This window comes from Peromyscus eremicus, unplaced genomic scaffold (genome assembly GCF_949786415.1).
Source record: "Peromyscus eremicus unplaced genomic scaffold, PerEre_H2_v1 PerEre#2#unplaced_67, whole genome shotgun sequence".
In the NCBI taxonomy this organism is placed as follows: domain Eukaryota; kingdom Metazoa; phylum Chordata; class Mammalia; order Rodentia; family Cricetidae; genus Peromyscus; species Peromyscus eremicus.
In genome coordinates this window covers 452639-471224 of record NW_026734308.1, presented here as the reverse complement: position 1 = coordinate 471224, position 18586 = coordinate 452639, and the positions used below count along the sequence as shown (strand labels likewise).

General features: G+C 37.6%; 1 protein-coding gene across 1 annotated transcript in view; it reads left to right on the top strand.

Annotated features, from left to right (window-relative positions):
• Positions 1 to 13697, top strand: part of LOC131901273 (alcohol sulfotransferase-like) — a 31573-nt gene extending 17876 nt beyond the window's left edge. The window contains exon 4 of the mRNA XM_059252485.1: positions 13585 to 13697. Coding sequence (XP_059108468.1) covers positions 13585 to 13697 — 113 coding nt within the window. The remainder of the gene's footprint in view (positions 1 to 13584) is intronic.
• Positions 13698 to 18586: the final 4889 nt, after the last annotated feature.

Sequence of the window (18586 nt, the reverse complement as noted above, 5' to 3'; positions counted from 1 at the left end):
ATATTATATTTTTTATTGTTTAAAACAATTATATATATATGTATGCATGGTTTTTGGAGACAGAGATTCTCTGTGTAGATTTTGGAGTCTGTCCTTCAACTCAATTTGTAGAACACGCAGAAATCTGCCTGCCTCTGCCTAATGAGTGCTGGGATTAAAGACGAGCACCACCACACATGGCAGTTTAAATATATTTTGATCATATTCTGTCCCTCACACAATTCCTTCCAAATTGTCTCCCCTTCCTTACACACCGAACTTTAAATTCTTTTTTTAAAAAAATCCCCAAATGAAAACGATAGCAAAAGAGAAAAACACTATGAGACTGGACTAGGCCCTCTGCATAGGCAAGACTGTTGTGTAGTTTGCTCTGCTTAATGGGCCCCCTGACAGTGGGATCAGGAACCATCCTTGGTGCACAGCAGGTTTTTGAGAGTCCACACATCCTAGGGTGGGACAACTTACACAACCTTGGTGCAGGAGTAGGGAATTGGACCTGCCTCAACTGAGAGTATCAGGCTCTGCTCACTCCCCATCGTAGGTCTCACATTGGAGGAGATGGGAATGGGGGTGTGGGCTGAGGGGGAAGCCTATGGGGGTCAGAGGAAGGTGGAGAAGGGGATGGTGGTCAGTATGTAAAATGAATAGAAAATTTCTAATACTAATAAAAAAAGGAACAAAAGAAAAACACCAAAGTGTAACAAAGTGTGAGCGCTCCCACCACCCCAAAAACTATGGAGTCTATTATATGTCAGTCATTTACTCCTGCACATGAAGACTGTCCTGAAGTGGTTGATATATACAGGGTCACTGCACTGGAGAGGCCTAATTTTCCCTCTCCAGGCAGGTGTAAATGACAGTTCAGGTGTTAACCTTTACCCTAGTGGCTAGATTTTCATTCATTCATTCATTATTTTTTAAATGTTTAACAAAATAAAACACAATATGATGAAACAATACTATCATCTTAGAGTTGGACAAGACAAATCAACAGAACAAAAGCATCACTATGGCACAAAAATCAGAGATCCATGTGATTGAACACTTGGGAAGCCCATAAAATCATGAAAGTAGAAACTCTAATTTATAAGTAGAGAACTGGTGCAGACATGGAGCACAGTGCAGCATGCTTCAGAATGTGGCTTCTTATGTGTTTTTCTCATGCTGATGTGGAGGGCCTTGTTTTCTTCATGTCTTCCCTCCTCTCTGGCTCTTATGCTTTCTTCTTCTGAGGAGGAGTTTTGGAGGGATTTTTGGAGGGATTTAGTGGAAACATACCATTAAGAACTGATTTGTTCAGAAGTATCCACTCTGTGTAATGTCTGTCTGAGGGTCTCTTATTTGTTCTTGCCAGCTTCAGGAGAAAGCTTCTCTGATGATGGCTGAACAAGGCACAAATCTGAGCATAGCAGTATATTGTTAGGACTCATTTTGTCACTAAATTGTTAGATCAGTATTAGTTTCCTTTACACTAGGTCCCCAGGCTATTTAACCTCTGGTCAGCAAAGCAGTGTCAGGTAAAGATTCCATCTCATGAAGTGGGCCTTAAGTAAAATAAATTATTGGTTATTTCCTCCCATGAGCTTTGTGCAAACATTACTCCAGCATATCTCTCAGGACAAAATTGTAGATCAAAGTATTTGTGGCTAGATTAATGTTTACATTTCTCTTTTGATAGTATGCATAGTACCATCTTTTAATAACGATGATGGAATGTGGAGCTGACAGCAGTATGTAATCACCAGCATCTCCATGGTTGATGAGTGATAAAGGTGTTGTCTTCAGCAATGAGTCCTTGCTGTCAGTTTGTGGAGAGCAAACTATAGTCTTGGCAAAGGCTTGTGTTAGGGGTCCTGTGGAATCCCTTTGGCCAAGAACTCACTAGGTGTAACCCAATACCAGACAAGAGATGGTCATTTGGAACATGATCTCCCCCATTATTTGGTAATATTATTTAGATTGTCATCATATGTGTATATATTTTAAGAAGTTTTTATTGTACTAGCTTTCCATACATTCACTGATGTGTTCCTTAATTGTAGCTGTCACTCCTAATATTCCCTCCCTCCCTCAAGTCCCTCTTCTTTCCCCATCCTCATTTGATTATCCCATTCCAGGACTTGCCTATCCATCTGTAACTTGTCTCCATGTTTAGTTCTTTCATTATGATTATGGGCTGAACCAACTTTTTTTCCTGATGTTGTCTGTTGTCTATTTTGGGTTCTGCATGTTTTCTTTTTACTTTGATATGCCTCTCCTTCTTTAGGTTGTGGAGTTATTGTCATGATTTATTTTTGGTTTATTTATTTTTGTTTTTTCATCCAAACCAAAATTTCCCTCACTCCCCTCTTCCTACTTCTTCCAACACTACTGCCACCCACACAATTCCCCTCCACTGTTACTCTTCAGATACTGGTGGGCCTCCCAATGATATCAGCTAGCCATGGTATATCAAATAGTGGGGTGACTAGTCTCTTCCTCTTCTATTAAGGCTGGATGAGGTAATCTGGTATTGGAAATGGGTGTCGAAAGGAAGCAAAAGAGTCAGGGACTTCCCCTGCTCTCATTATTAGGAGTCTCACAGGAACACTAAGTTACAAAACTGTAATATATATGCACAGCACCTATAACAATCTCATGGAGGTCCGTTGTTGTTTGTTCAGTCTCTGTGAGCCCCTGTGAGCCCAGGTAAGTGTAGTCTTTGGGGTTTTTTTTGGTGTCTTTGATGTCACTGGGCCCTACACTCCAGCCATGCCCTGTTCTGAAAGATATTTGTGAGCTCCACCTAATGTTTGGCTGTAGGTCTCTGCATATTTTTCCATCAGTTGCTTTGTGGTGAAGCCTATGTGATGACAGTTGTACTAGACATCAATCTATGAGAAAAGCAGTACATCATTTCATTGACTTCCTTTGCCATTCATATTTTTTCTGTCCTAAATCTCTGGAGTATACTGCCTCTGGGTGCTAGCCCACAGAGGGGAGCCCCTCTCAGGACATGGGTCTGTAGCTCTGTCAGTCATTTCTTGTTCACTCCCCCAATTTCTGCCACATCTTTACCCAAGCAAATTTTGTCAGCAGGAAAGATTGTAGGTTGAAGGCTTTGTGGCTGGACTGGTGTCCCAGTCCACAGGAAATCTTGCCTGGTTACAGGAGATGGCTAGTTCAGTTGCCATATTCCATGTTACTAGGTCGTTCTCATAGATTCCTGAGTGTTTCCATTGCTCTAGGTTTCCATCTCATCCCAGTGATGCTCCATATTCCATTGTCTCTCCTAATTCTCTCTCAACCCATCCTCCACCCACATGATCTCTCCTGTTCCCATCCTCATTCTCCCTTCTAAGTCCCTCCTCCATCCACTAGCAATGTTCATTTTACTTTCTCACAGTGAGTCTCATGCATACCCCCTTGGGCATACCTAGTTATTTAGTTTCTCTTGGTCTGTCAGTTTTATCTTGGTTCTCCTTTACTTTCTATGTAATAATCACTTATGATTGAGTACATACCATTCTTGTATTTCTGTGTCAGAATTGCCTTAATCATGACTATCTTTTCTACATCCATCAGTTTGTCTTCATATTTAATGATGTCATTGTTTTTAACAGCTGAGTAATACTCCATTATATAAATATACCAGATTTTCTGTATCCATTTTTCTATTGAGGTTATTTACAGTTTATGACTATTACAAATAAAGCTTCTATAAACATAGTAGAAAAAGTGTCCTGTGGTATCGGGTGTTCTTTGGGCATATGCCCAGGAGTGGTATGGTATAACTGAGTCTTGAGGTAGATCGATTCCCAAATTTCTTAGAAACTGCCATATTTATTTCCAAAGTGGCTGTATAAGTTTGCACTCCCCCCAGCAGTTGAGGAGCATTCCCCTTGTTCCACGTGCTCTTCATCATAACTCTGTCAATGGTAATTTTGGTCTTAACTATTCTGACAGGTGTAAGATAAAACTCAGTGTTGTTTTTAATTGCATTTCCCTGATGGCTAAGGATTTTAGTATTTCTTTGACTCTTTCTCAGCTATTTATACTCCCCTGTTGAGAATCCTCCGTGCAGATATGTACTTCAATTTTAAATCAGGGACAGTGATATCTGTGGACATTATTTTCTTGTCCAAGATTGTTTTAGCTATCCTGCTTTTTTTATTTTTCCATACAAAGTTGAGTATTGTTATTTTAAGGTCTGTAAAGAATTGTGTTAGAATTTTGATGGGTATTCCATTGAATCTGTAGATTTCTTTTGATAAGCTGACCAGTTTTACTATATTAAACCTGATGATCAATGAATATGGAAGACATTTCCATGTTTTGAAATCTTCTCCAATTTCTTCCTTCAGAGTCTTTAGGTTCCTGTCATACAGGTTTTTCACTTGCTTTCTTACAGTTACACCAAGATATTTTATCTTACTTGTGGCTATTGTGAAGGGTGTTGTTTTCCTGATTTCTTTCTCACCCCATTTATCATTTGTATATAAGAGGGCTACTGGGATTCTTTTTTTAATTTTTTATGTATCCAGTTACTACACTCAAGATGTTTATCAGTTTTGGATCTCCTTGGTAGAATTTTTTGTTAGATTATGTATACTATTGTATCACCTGCAAATAGTAATTTTTTTACTTCCTTTACAATTTGTTTCCCATTATTCTCCTTAAGTTGTCATATTCTGCTAGACAACACTTCAAGTACTGTGTTTAATAGATGTAGAAAGTGTGGAAAGCCTTGTCATGTTCCTGTTTTTTGTGAATTTGCTTTGACTTTCTACCCATTTAATTTGATGTTGGCTATTGGTTGCAATATATTGTCATTAGTATGTATAGCTATGTCCCCATATCCCTGATCTCTCCAAGCTATTTATCATGAAGGGGTGCTCCTGTTTGTTAAAGGATTTTTTCATCTAATAGGATAATCCTCTGGTGTTTTTCTTCCAATTTGTATATATGATGGATTAAATTAACAGATTTTCATATGTTGAATCATCCTTGCATCTCTGGGATGAAGCCCACCTAACTAGGTTAGATTATCTTTTTGTTTTCTTGGATTCAGTTTGTGAGTACTTTATTGAGTATTTTACATCTATGTGCATGAGGGAAATTGGTCTGTAATTCTATTTTTGTTTCTTCTTTGTGTGGTTCAGATATCAGTGTAAGCCGGGCGGTGGTGGCGCACTCCTTTAATCCCAGCACTCGGGAGGCAGAGTCAGGCGGATCTCTGTGAGTTCGAGGCCAGCCTGGGCTACCAAGTGAGTTCCAGGAAAAGGCGCAAAGCTACACAGAGAAACCCTGTCTCGAAAAACTAAAAAAAAAAAAAAAACAGATATCAGCATAACTGTGGCCTCATTTGGCAATATTCCATCTATTTCTATCTTGTGAATTTGAGGAGTATAGGTATTAGCACTTCTTTGAATGCCTGGTAGAATTATGTACTAAAACAAACTAGTCCTGGCTACTATTTTTTGGGAGGCTTTTAATGGCTGCTTCTATTTCCGTGGGCATTATGCATCTATATAAATTGTTTTGAACTTCATATAACTTCAGTAAGTGATATCTAACACAAATGTTGTTCCCTTCTTTTAGATTTTCCAAGTTTGCGGTGTACACATTTTTGACTTATGGCCCAATGATTTCTTTAATATCCTAGGTGTCTCTTGTTATGTCTCTCTTATCATTTCTGATTATGTTAATTTGGATATTCTCTCTCTTCCATTTAGTAAGTTTGGATAAATGTTTGTCTACCTTGTTGTTTTTCCTCAAAGAACCAACTCAATGTTTCATTGATGGTTTGCATTGTTCTCTTTGCTTCTATTATATTGATTTTAGTCCTCTATTTGACTATTTCCTGAATTCTTTCTAGTATTTGTGTCTGCTTCTTATTGTTCTAGAGCTTTTAATTGTGCTGTTAATTCTCTGGTATGAGAATTCTCTAATTTCTGCTATCAGGTTCTTAGTGCTATGAGTCTTCTCTTAACAGAGCTTTAATTGTGTCCCATTAGTTTTGGTAGGTCATGGATTTATTTTAATTGAATTCTAAGAAGTGTTTAATATCTTTATTTCTTTCTTGACCCATTGTTAATTCAGCTGGGAGTTTTTCAGTTTTCATGATTTTATAGGCTTTCTACAGTTTCTGTTGTTTTCAAAATGCAAATTTTACTCACAGTGGTCTCATAGTATATAGTGGGTTATTTCAATTTTTTTGATGTATGGATACTTGATTTGTAACTGAGTATATGATCAATTTTGGAGAAGGTTCCATGAGAGAATGAGAAACAACTATAACCTTTTGTGTTTGGGTGAAATATACTATAGATATATGTCCTGGTCATTTGTGCCACAATGTCTGATAATTCTATTATTTATCAGTTTAATTTCCTTCTAGATGGCATGTCCATTTGTAAGAATGTGCTGCTGAAGTGTCCCACTATTAATGTTTGGGATTTGATGTTTGATTTAAGTGTTAGTCGTGTTTGTCTTACAAATATGGGTACCGTTGCATTTGGAGAATAAATGTTAAGAACTGAAATGTCATCGTGGTGGATTTTTACCTTAATAAGTATAAAATATCCTCCACCTTCCTTTTTGAATAATTTTGGTTTGAATTCTCACTTTTGCATTAAAATTAACCCATTTTTATTAATCTTTGTATTGTCACAGGTCCTGTGGTTTCACCTGCCTATAACATCTTGTTTCTTCAGTGGCTCACTCCACTCTGCTCTTCATTTCCTCCTCCATACTTTGATTTTATTGCCTAACTGTATCTTGCTTGGCTATTGGTCAGCTTTTTCATTAAACCCATCTGGGCATAATTTATACAGAGTACAGGAACATTCCACAGCACTTAGAAAATGGAGTGGACTATGAGTGGGGATAGAAAGGACACCAGGATGGAAGAAAGCAGTTTTCCACAGGAACTACATAGATAATCACCTGGAAATGAGGGCACGGAGTGAGGACAGGCCACAGCAAAATTTTGATATAAAGCTGTGAATGAAACTGAATGATTGACCTTGGGATAACAGAGGTAGAGGTGAGGATCTATAGTTAGCCTACTTGCTTTCCTGGTCAGAGTGACCTGTGGGATCTTATGGAGTGTCTTCTTTATCTGGAGGTGAGGGGAAAACAATGAGTAGGTAGAAGGAACTTTGGAGACTAAGACTTATGTTATACACATTATATTGGGGAATTTTGGGGAGAGACTATAGCAGGTGTTCTGCACAGAGATGAGGGTGAAACTAGGAGAATGGACTTGAGGAGGAAATGGAGAGATAAACCTCTGCATTGAGTCTATTATTTCCATGTCCAGTTTTGCCTGTGGGTTTTTGGGAAATGGTTGATTGACTTGAGGTGTGGGACCAATCAACAATTTATGGTAGGGGTATTTAGGAGGGTCTCTGAGATCCACTAGAGATGGAGGTGTCTGATGTAGGTGTTTTGATGCAGAACTGGGGATAACACTGGGGGATGGGACTCAAAGGAATGGAGAGTGAGCCAAAAATCTATAGGTGGCTTACTTTTCCCTGGCCAGAGTAATCTGTGGGTTCCCAAGGAGGGCCAGTTGAAGTAGGGGCTTGGGATAATCCTATGAGTTGGAAAAGTCAGGATAGGAGGAGAAGCTCTTTGGGATCCACTCTAGATGGGGCGAGATGCCACAGATATTCTGTGGCAGAACTTGGTATGAGACTTGGGAATTGGGATGTGAGGAACAGAGGAAAAGGAGAAAATATGTGGTCAGCCTACCTACTTCCCTGGCATGAGTCAGAAAAATAATCTTTGATGAAATTTATTAAGGATAATCAAAAAGAGAAAAACTGGATTTTTCCAAAATAATTTGATCTCTTGATTTTATCTTTTCCAGGGGTACAAATTTTCCATGTAAAAAGCAAAGCCATCCATCAGATACTTTGCTTTTGAGGAATATTTGAATTTTTCATTGTAAAATTCAATTTTTTCCCAGGAAACTTCATTACCCACCTCTGCTGCATGCTTATTCATTTTCCCATAATTCTCCTTTGCAACCATTCAATGCACTGTTTTCAATAATTGCCATGGTTGTTTACCTTTACATTAAATATTAACTGAATCTGTGATAAAATATGTAATAAAAGTTTAGAGCCAAAAATTCCTGTATGAACATATTTGTAGGGCTTGGATTCTAAGCAAAGTCTTCCTTATTCCAAAATTTTGCATTCTTATGAGTAACTCCTAGAAGTGAGCCAGTTGTGGTAGTGCACAGTTATAATCCCAGTGGGGGGTCTGAGGTAAAAAGGTTGTGAATTTGATGCCCATCTAAGTAACAGCATGAAATCATAATTCAAAACAAAATAACATATTGGCAGTAGCCCCAAGTAAAAATTATTGAGAACATTTTTATAAAAGTGTTTTAAATCTGTGTTATGCTCAGTTACCCATAGGGAAAAGTATCATTTGGCATAAACATGAACCCAGATCAAATTATTTGTGCATATTGCCTTCACTCACATTGACGCTTTCTATAAGTATGTCTACAAGTATCTTTAAACTTCTGAGGGCAGGTTGGGTATGGTGGTGCACAATTTTAATGCTAGCACTTAAGGGGAAAAGCCTCTTTGTGTTTGAGATCAGTCTGGTCTCCACAGCAATTTGCATCAGACCAGATAGGACTCCCTCCATAGCATACTGTCTCAAGACAAAAATCCCATTGTATTTAGTAGGTAGGTTGGCATATACCTGTGAATATAGCAATAGATAATTGACGTTAAGATGATCAAAAGTTTAAGGTCTTCATTCAATACAAAGTAAATTTGAGGACACTCTAAGTTATATGAGACCCATCTAATATTAACTCCCCCATAAAAAACCATAGCCTCTGTATTTTAGGGGCCAGAAATCAGTCACATTGCAAGCCGACTAAATATACGAATGTTGTGTGTGACTCTTGCCCTCTTTACAAGGCATGTTTCTTTCCTAAACCCCATTCAATATTTTCTCATTTCGTGGTACCATTTCATTCTTCATTTTTCTTTTTCCATCTTCCATCTGTAGTTACCTTCTCTGCATCTGTTTTCTCAGAGCTCTATAATTATTAACCTCATTTTTGTTTTGATTCTTCATTTAGAATACAAGGGGAACCATAGAGAAGATCTGTGACTTCCTAGGAAAGAAACTGGAGCCAGATGAGCTAGATCTGGTCCTCAAGTACAGCTCCTTCGAAGCTATGAAAGAAAACAGAATGTCTAATTTAAACCTCCACCCAGAAGCTGTGAATATTAATTGTTTGGTCCTCATGAGAAAAGGTGAAGAGACTCTTTAGTCCCAAAATATGTCAGAATATGTGGAGGGTTTTTTCTTCCAATGAGGCTCTAAGAAATTGTTGTGAATGTGTCAGCAGTCATTGCTCATCACTCATAGTTTCTCAGAGATCTTCCAGGGGAATCTTTCTGTGGTGATGACATGGATTTCAGAAACTCTGAAAAGATTGATTTTTTTTTTCTGGGAGATGATCTTGGGTTTGTAGAGGGTTGTGTCCAATATCCTCAATGGAAAATGAGAGACATGTTTTTGTGAGTCTTTGTTAGGCTCTCTGTATCATAGCCATAAACTCTAAAGAAAATGTTTAATGCAAAGAACCAAAGATATATATTGGGGGACAACCACAAAATACACATCCATTCACTGCTGGAAAAAGATGTCCAACAGGTCAAGATTGCTGACCCACTAGTGAATTATCCTCCAGTGTTAAAATATGATGGCATTTGCCAAGCTAAATTTGGATTGCTTCACGATCATAGTTACTGTCTTTTTTTCTGAATTGTCTCCATCGGAATGGGAATATCCATCTTCTCTATGTCTGTGCCACCTCTCTATGCTATGAGCAAATTGTGGGTATAGTTTCATAGCTGTGCAGTTGAGAAGTGACTGCCAGAATACACCACATCAAATTAGTGAATAATTGGTGAGATGGGACTCAGGGTTGAAGAAGGAATGAGTTAGATGTGAGGTATTTGGGGATGACTAAAAAACTTGTGTATAAATGCAGAAAGTGGAGAGTTATGCGTTTAATTTTCCTCCTCTAGTTATTTTTTTTTTTTTTGGTTTTTCAAGACAGGGTTTCTCTGTATAGCTTTGCACCTTTCCTGGGTTTCGGTCTGTAGACCAGGCTGGCCTCGAACTCACAAAGATCCGGCTGCCTCTGGCAAGTGCTGGGATTAAAGGCGTGCACCACTACCGCCTGGCTTCTTCCAATTATTTACATGCTTCAGCCTTAATCTTCAGTCAACCTCCAACCTACAGTGTTTGTGAGAATCAGGTCATGAGACTCTAAGAACATCAGGAATATACATAGAGATAAGTAAGTTAAAGTCATTAGTGTATTGCATCTAATTCAGTACTCCTGGTGTCCTCACAAGAGCAAATTATACTCAGATTTGGGCACACAAAAACGTCAACTTAAGGAAATGATCATCTATGCACTAAGGACCGAGGCCTATGGGAGGATCCACTGCCATTGACCTACAACCTCAGACTCCTGTGCTCCAGACTGTATGGAGATAGAGTTCTCTGTACAAGAACTGAAGACCTCAAATAAGAAAAGAAATAGCCTATTATTGGATTTCCTGTAATGAATAACAATTTGGCAGAGATAAAAGAGTATGTGTTCATAAATGGCTTCAATAAAATGCCAAAACCAAAAAGTGGCTTGTTTAATAGAGACAGGCTACTGAAACTAACAAAAGTTTTATCTGAGACACACTGGAGCAGATGAAATAGAATTTGGAACAAAATTGCATGAGGAAAACTGTTTTTCCAGCTATGTTTTTCCAGAATGAGACCACATTGGGATTTTAGTTTACTCTCTTCTAAAACATAATATTTCCATGTATTATATTTTTAGGAGAAAAATATATAGTAGTTATTTCTCAAAAAATGAATATGGCCCTAAAGTCATATGTAGTTTAATTATCATAGTGATCATATAAAACACCCATTTCTTTTGTATTTGAAGATAACTTTTATTCTGAGAAATTGTTTTCCTTGTATTAAACTCACTATAAGCCATGCATCCCACAGGAAACCAGGTCAATGAAGGGGGAGACAAACTTCATTATGCCCTTCACCCTGATTCATGACTCCAGTGCAGAAGTTGCTGAGATGCATATGGTGGGAAACAATTTGAAAAGAATAAGAAGAATGAGGAAAATGTTGATCTTCTTAATTCCTACATTAGATTGATTCCTTTTTTAATATGGAAAGTATTAACAGATCAAAGATTAATTATAAAATTTATTTCATCACTTACCATTAGATACCTAATCCTTAAATCATAATGCATGAAAAGTTATGTTAAATGTTATACTAGCTTTGAAAAAGAGGAACTCTCTCGACTTACTTTTGTTGTCCTTTAATTGCTTTTCTCAGGACACCCGAGAGATACATTTCCTTGCCTCTAGAGAGATACTCTGAAGAGCTACTATTTACCTAGGAGTCTCACTTATCTGGCTAGATGGTATTAATTTAGTTTAAAGCTCCAATGAAAAATTTTCCACAAACAATTTTGGTCATTATGATTCAATATTTAGATATTTCAGGAAATACAGACTAGAGAGATGTTCTGCGTAGTTGAGGTAACTTCAATAAAGACATTGTCACAATCAAGACCCATGGGAGGAAATGTCTTCTGACATCTTCAAAGGTTTTGACCCTCAGTAGTTCACAGTAGATATTTACTAGACAGAGTACTTGAGCCAGTAATCATTTTCTCTGGTGTAACAAAGAAGATATTAAGAGACACAGAGGGAAGAAGACCTATGGAGAAGCCCACTATCTACAGGCCAAAAAAGCCAGGAAGGCTTTTTATGAGAATTGCAGCCTCTGAAACTAGGAAGAACTTCCTTTCCAACAAGAGTTAAGCCACTATGCGTTAGGGTTATACTGACCCTGAACACATCAGAGTTGGAGGAGGTTTTTAGAAAGAAGCACTAAAGAAAAATACTTGCATGAAAGGTACACAAGATTATGAGAATGTTGGACTGAGAACTTCATGTGTACACTCCACAAACATGATTCTCTCATCTGGACTGATTCATTCCATTTGGCAGACACATTGAATTTGCTGAGATTCTGGTAGCTCAGCATCCAGTCTGGCTTATGAGGATCAAGATTGCTGTGGGATACAATAACACAACTTGTTTCAATAATGGGTATAATAATGAAGCTGAAAGTAGCAATGGGCATTGACAGATTCCAGTATTAATAGATGACACTCTTACAGTCATCGCAAGTAATGATATATTATTTGAATATTGTGCATCAATAATTATTTTTCCTTTAATGTGTACAACTGGGCATTTAAAATTAAGTTATGTGATACAAAAGATTGTATTTTAGTAAGGAAAAAACATGACTTCTATTGTCAGTCTTTTGGCTTCAAATCTACATGCATCACTATAATACTGGTAAGATCTCAAGGACTAATTTATCTTCATCAGTAAAATGGCAACAAGGCCACTATCTTCCTTACTCATTTACTAATACTTTCAATAATTCCATACTGAGAATGTTTTGTATGTCTGACACACTTTGAAAATGAAGCCTTTGATAATTTAAGAAATATTTTACTTTTCAAACATATTACATGCATATTTCAAACATGTTTAAAAAAAGGAAATTCATCAAAGTGTCACAGCTATGAAATAAAATACAGCAAGGATGGGGCCTGTAGAATTCTACATGGAGAGAAGATAGGAAGAAATGGTCACCATTACACAAATAAGGAAACAAAAGAACAAGAAGTGACTATGTGGAACACATCAGCACTTCATGGTGAAGGAACACATAATACAATGTGAGAAGTTGGACTATTTGAGATCTCTAAGTCGAAACCTAAAGACCTCCTAGAATGTGGTTATGAGAACCAAGGTATGGTAAAAAAAAAATACTGGGGATAAAATCATCTTCACGCATCAGCAAACTCCATACTGACTGAAAACAGACATCCTGGGATGCTCTCAGCAGACAGTATCTGTGTCTCTTGTATCTGATGGAAATACCAAGATGACTGACATGTAGCTCACCATTGTGTGTATATCCAGCTCTACGGTATCTGAAACCTTCAACCTCTGCAGGCATGTGCATTCATATGCAGCTACAGACACATATTTAGAATTAATTTTAAAAGGTATTTTAAAAGTTGCTGGCATAGTTTGCAGAACATTTATAAGTAAACCATAAAAGAAAGAAAGAACAATTGAAGTGTGTTTGGATAATTGACATATGAAACTCTGTTGGGCTCGATAGCATGGTGGAAGCATATCTAGTGAGAAGGAGAAATAATATGGACATTAAATATATAGATCCAGTGTCCATGTTGTTAGATTGTGGAGTTGATATATTGGTATAAGAGATGGTTGACATTACTTATTGAGAGGTACAAGTCTGTTTGCATATTTTTCAAAGCATAAGAATCATTCTCCACAGAGTAACTGTTAGTTCTACTTTACTTACTGTGTGGTCCTACATAAGCAGATGATAATATCATGTGAATAAAGGAATGAGAGCAGATTTACAATCACCATTAACCCATCTCTGTGTCTGCTTCACATTTTCCAGGTGTGGCTGGGGACTGGAAGAATCACTTTACAGTAGCTCAAGCTGAAACCTTTGATAAAGTATTCCAGGAGAAAATGGCTGGTTTTCCTCCAGGGCTGTTTCCATGGAAATAAATTCTTAAAACTTTAAAATCTTACATGGACATTGGTGTTTATTTCCCTGTCCTTGTACAGGGACTGAGTGGATATGGTCATAGAATACATCCTATTATTGAATTGTGTAGGCTTTTTTCTAAAATGTATTAGTAGTAACTATAGCAGTACTATTAGTGGTCATAGTAGTGGTGTAGTGGTGGTTGTTTTATGTGAGTCTGTGTGTGTGTGTGCGTTTGTGTGTGTGCATCACGCACATGGGTGTGCACATACATTTCTGTGTGTAGTAACTTTAGGGATAAGAAGAAAGCATTGTTTCCCATGGAGCTGCCATTATGTATGCTGTAACCTCCTTTCTTTGTGTCCTAGGAACTAGATTCATTTCTTCTATGAGGGTAGTACAGTGCTCTTAACCTCTGAATCATCTTTCCAGCCCTGATTCTTGTAGTCTTGAGTCATCAAATATTTGTTCCTATTATGACTGTTTTACTCTACATTGCCAGTTAAGTCCAATTTGCTTCACAGAATTCCAGCTTAAAATAACCCTTGTAATATCTGAAATATAAAACACACTACAGAAATTTGTAGATAATTTTTAGTCTGTGACATTTGGGCAATATAAATAAATCGTATTTATAGAGACATTCAAACCTAATTTAAGTAGTCTATGGTAGATCTTTATAAACTTTCATTTCTGCTCACAATTGTGTATTTGCATTTCAGCTTTTTTCTTCTTTTTTGGTAATTTTTACTGGGTGTATACAATAATGGGTTTCATTAGGAAACTTTGGTTCATACATGCACATCATTGTCATTTTCTCAGTATTGCTCCTCTACTGACAAGTTCCATACATTCACTCATGTTAGTACTTTCTCCTCCCACACAGCACTTCTCTGCTTGTGTGTCATATAGACACACTTATATTTAAATATGGATGTTCAGAATAAAGAAATAATGCAATATTGTCTTTCCTTTTTATGACTACAGGGGAGGTATTTCTGGTAGGTAAGGTGGAGAATATACCCAGAGGCATCTAGAAGAGTCCAGAGCAAGGAGAAAAAGTAGTAGACAGAACATGGCCAGCAGAATAGGCCAGGCTACTAAGTGCGGAGCAAGAAAGCAGGACCAAAACTGAAGGAGCTGAGAGAAAGTGGCCAAGAAAACCAAAAGAGCCAAGGGGGTTGTGGTCAATTTGGAAGGATTATATACAAATCAGAAGCTGGGGAATAAAAGTCTGTGATCTGGAAAAGTTTAGGATAGGGACTGGGGTGAGACGAGCAGAGAGGAGACAGGATACTGGATACTAGTGTGAACTCTGTAACAGGTATTTTCTGTGAGAGAATGGAGGCAAACATGTACTTTGGTATGCTAATAGGCACCAATTTAGCCATTTGTCCTGAGTTTCTCTTGGCCCTGACACACCAGACTTTTTGTTGATGATAAAGGACTATGTAATCTGTTCGGTAATGATAGTGTCATGACCTGGGAAGTTTGCAGTTCTAATCAAGGTTGGGAGGAAGGAGAGAAGTTAATGCTTGGAGACATATGTTTTGATTGCTTCCCACGTTCTGAGGGAAACCCTCGGGCAAGCAAAGTGCTGCGAGCTTTAGAGTGTCTGAAAATTCTGGTTAAAGTCAGAGGCTCAGGCTAGTCTGGAATTCCTTCAGAAACATCAAGTTTACATGGTTTATAGCAAGTGTAGAGGTAGCTAATTTTAAAATGGAGCAATTTATGGTTTTTTAAATAATTAGAAATCTGATGGGACAGCTACAGACTAGAGAAAGAAGATAAAGTTAAAGAGCATAGTGGAAAAACTTTTTCTTGGGTTTACACTTGAAACTTCCAGAACTATAGGTAGTTGGGGTGTGGAAGTAGTCTGAAGACTAAGGGTAGCAGAGAAAGTTAGCTAGATGGAGAGATAGATAGTTAGATAGATAGATCCCAAATTTAGGAATTGACAGTGGGTAAGTAGAGAAGCTTAAGCTGGTGAGATTGACAGGAGTACTTATCTAAAACAGGAGTTGTGACAGATGGATCCAAGACATAAATCCTTGAAACTTCATTAATCAATTAAGAAACTTAATATCTTAAATTTACACATGGAGATGAAAATTTTGGATATATTAGCATTGCTACTGCTTATAATCTGTACTGAAATTTTCACTGTTGAAAAAACAGTTAACAGATGTGTAACACAAATTGCTAAATGGTCTTATTAATAAAAAAAATCCCAGTGCCAAATATTGATGTAAAAGTTGAAAGATCAGAGAAACAGAACAAGCCAGACAAGTTCTTACCTCTGCAAAATCCTCAGCCTCAAGACAGAGACTTCTTGTTTACTTGGGATTGTATACCCTTTTCTGCCCTGACATCTTACTTCCTGGGAATAAAGGCTTGTAGGCTTCCCAAGCGAAGACATGAGATCTCAAGAGTTGGGATTAAAGTTGTGTTCCACCACATCTGACTCTGTTCCCAGTGTGACTTTGAACTCACAGAGACTCAGAGAGATCTCTGTCTCCTGAGTGATAGGTTTAAATTAAATAGCACTTCACAGGTGTCTTTAAAACATTTATAGTACACTCATCCCTTGGAGTCATATCAAAACCCATGGTTGTGGGTTAAAACCATGAACATTTTTCCTCTGTCCAGAGGATAGATATATAAAGTTTAGAACAAGATGTTTTCAGCACAATGTGAAGCATTTTTTAAGTCTATCCCTAGGGAAAAAACAAAGGAATTTCAAATTTCTGGGCTTGTGATTATGATAATAGTAGTATTTTACCATGGCTAGATTAATAGCTTATCAGAACTCCATTGATTAATGTTAAAACTCTGAACCTTCAAATTTTTAGTATAACAATAACATGGAAAAAAGAAAAGAAATATGAAACATTTTCCATTTTTCCACGCCCTTTGCACTTCTTAAATCATTTCATTAGACCTCAAAACTTAAGCATTCACATCCTCTGACCTTTACAACTTACTTTTACATACTTGAAATTACTTCCTTAGACCCTATGTCTTAGTTACAGTTTTTATAGCTGTTAAGAGACGACATGGCCACAGTAACTCTTTTAAAAGAACACATTTGCACTTTCAGAGGTTTAGTCCATTATCTTCATGGCAGGAAACATACAAGTGTGCAGGCAGATATGGCGCTGGAAATGGAGCTGAGAGTTCTTCTTCTTGATCTGCAGGCAACAGGAAATGAGCATAATCCCACACTGGGCATAGTTTAAGCATATAAGACCTCAAAGCCTACACCCACAATGAAACATCTCATCCTACAAGACTACACCTACTCCAATAAGGCCACAATTCCTAATAGTGCCACTCTATATAGGACAGGCATTCGGTCACAAGAGTCTATGGGTGCTGTACCTATTCAAACCACCATATTCCACTCCCTTGCACCTATATGCTTGTAGCTATAACATAATACAAAATACAGTTAGTCTAATTACAAAAGTTCCCAGTCTATGACAGCTTCCACAATGTTTAAAGTTCCAAAGTTCAAAGTCTCTTTTGAGATTTATGCAAACTCTTGGTTGTAATCTCATTTAAATTATAATCAGAGAAAAGGTTCCAATATCATTAGGCCCATGAAAGAGTAAGAAAGAGACAGAGAAGGTAAGTCTGGTGCTGTGGCAAGGAAACTCAAGGAAGGTTTCAAGTACATATGAGAACTGAGAAATCAAGGGACAGAGAAAGTTAAGTGACCTGTTGACAAGAACTTCAATCCAGGGCATCCTCAGTTTGGTTGAGAAACTTGTCAGAGAAAAATGTCCCAAATTACATAGGATGTATCCCTTTGCATGTGATAGGATCACTATATAGTGAAATAAACTTTCTGGTATACCAGTGTGGCTTTTGTAGTGGTCCAAGAGAGACAATTCAGGCATCTCTAGGCTGACACTGACCAAGTAGATGAAAGATAAGGGATGAAAAAATGAAAAGGAAAAAACATCTACAGAGGTAGACTGGGAGGTACTTCTAGGGAAAGGGAAGTTTCAAATAGAGAAAGAAGGCTGTGTCTTAGTAGAGAGATTACCAAATGGTGGGTGACCACGGAGGTTACCAGGCTTCAGGAGCCAGAAATACCCAGCGATGGTTGATGGGTGCACAGAAAGGCACAGAAAGGTGCAGGAGTTAGAGAAACAGAGAGGACCCATACTGATTAGGCAAGGAAAAACACTTACCATAGATAGAAGGAAGAAGCAGCTGAAGAGGCAGACTCTAGGATTTGGAATTGAATACTGTGTGTAGGGAAAGCCTTCAGAAACAAATGATCCATACTTGCCTTAAGAGAGTCAAATCAACAGTTTTATTCAGTAATGGGAGAATGAGCCCCTTGTATGTGGCTCTTAATTGTTTCTACTGGATTTCAGGCACAAGACACATAAAATGAGAATATGACCTTACTAAGGTATAGTAGAGGGGAAGGGTTTTATTGTAGAGATGAGGGAGAATAAAGCCAGGCTCGATAATCTGGAAGAGTCTACAACACATAGAGAAAATGGTAGACTGAATATAGACTGAAATATAGGCTGGATCATGAAAGGAGAGGGAGCAGGGATAGTAACCTCCCCCAAAATAAAAAATGAAAATATATTTTAAAAAGAGAGGAAAGTTGAATATTGTTCTTTACTGAAAAAGAGATCAGAAAAGGGAAAGTTCTCCCATGTTCATGGATCTGTATGATAAACATAGTAAAAATGATCATCTTACCAAATGCAAGCTACAGATTCAACATTATTCCCATCAAAGTTCCAACACAATTGTTAACAGAACTTGAAAGACAATACTCAATTTCATATGGAAAAACAAAGATGTGTAATAGCTAAAACAATCCTGTACAATAACAGGACATCCAGAGGTATCACCAACTCTGATTTCAAGCTCTACTACA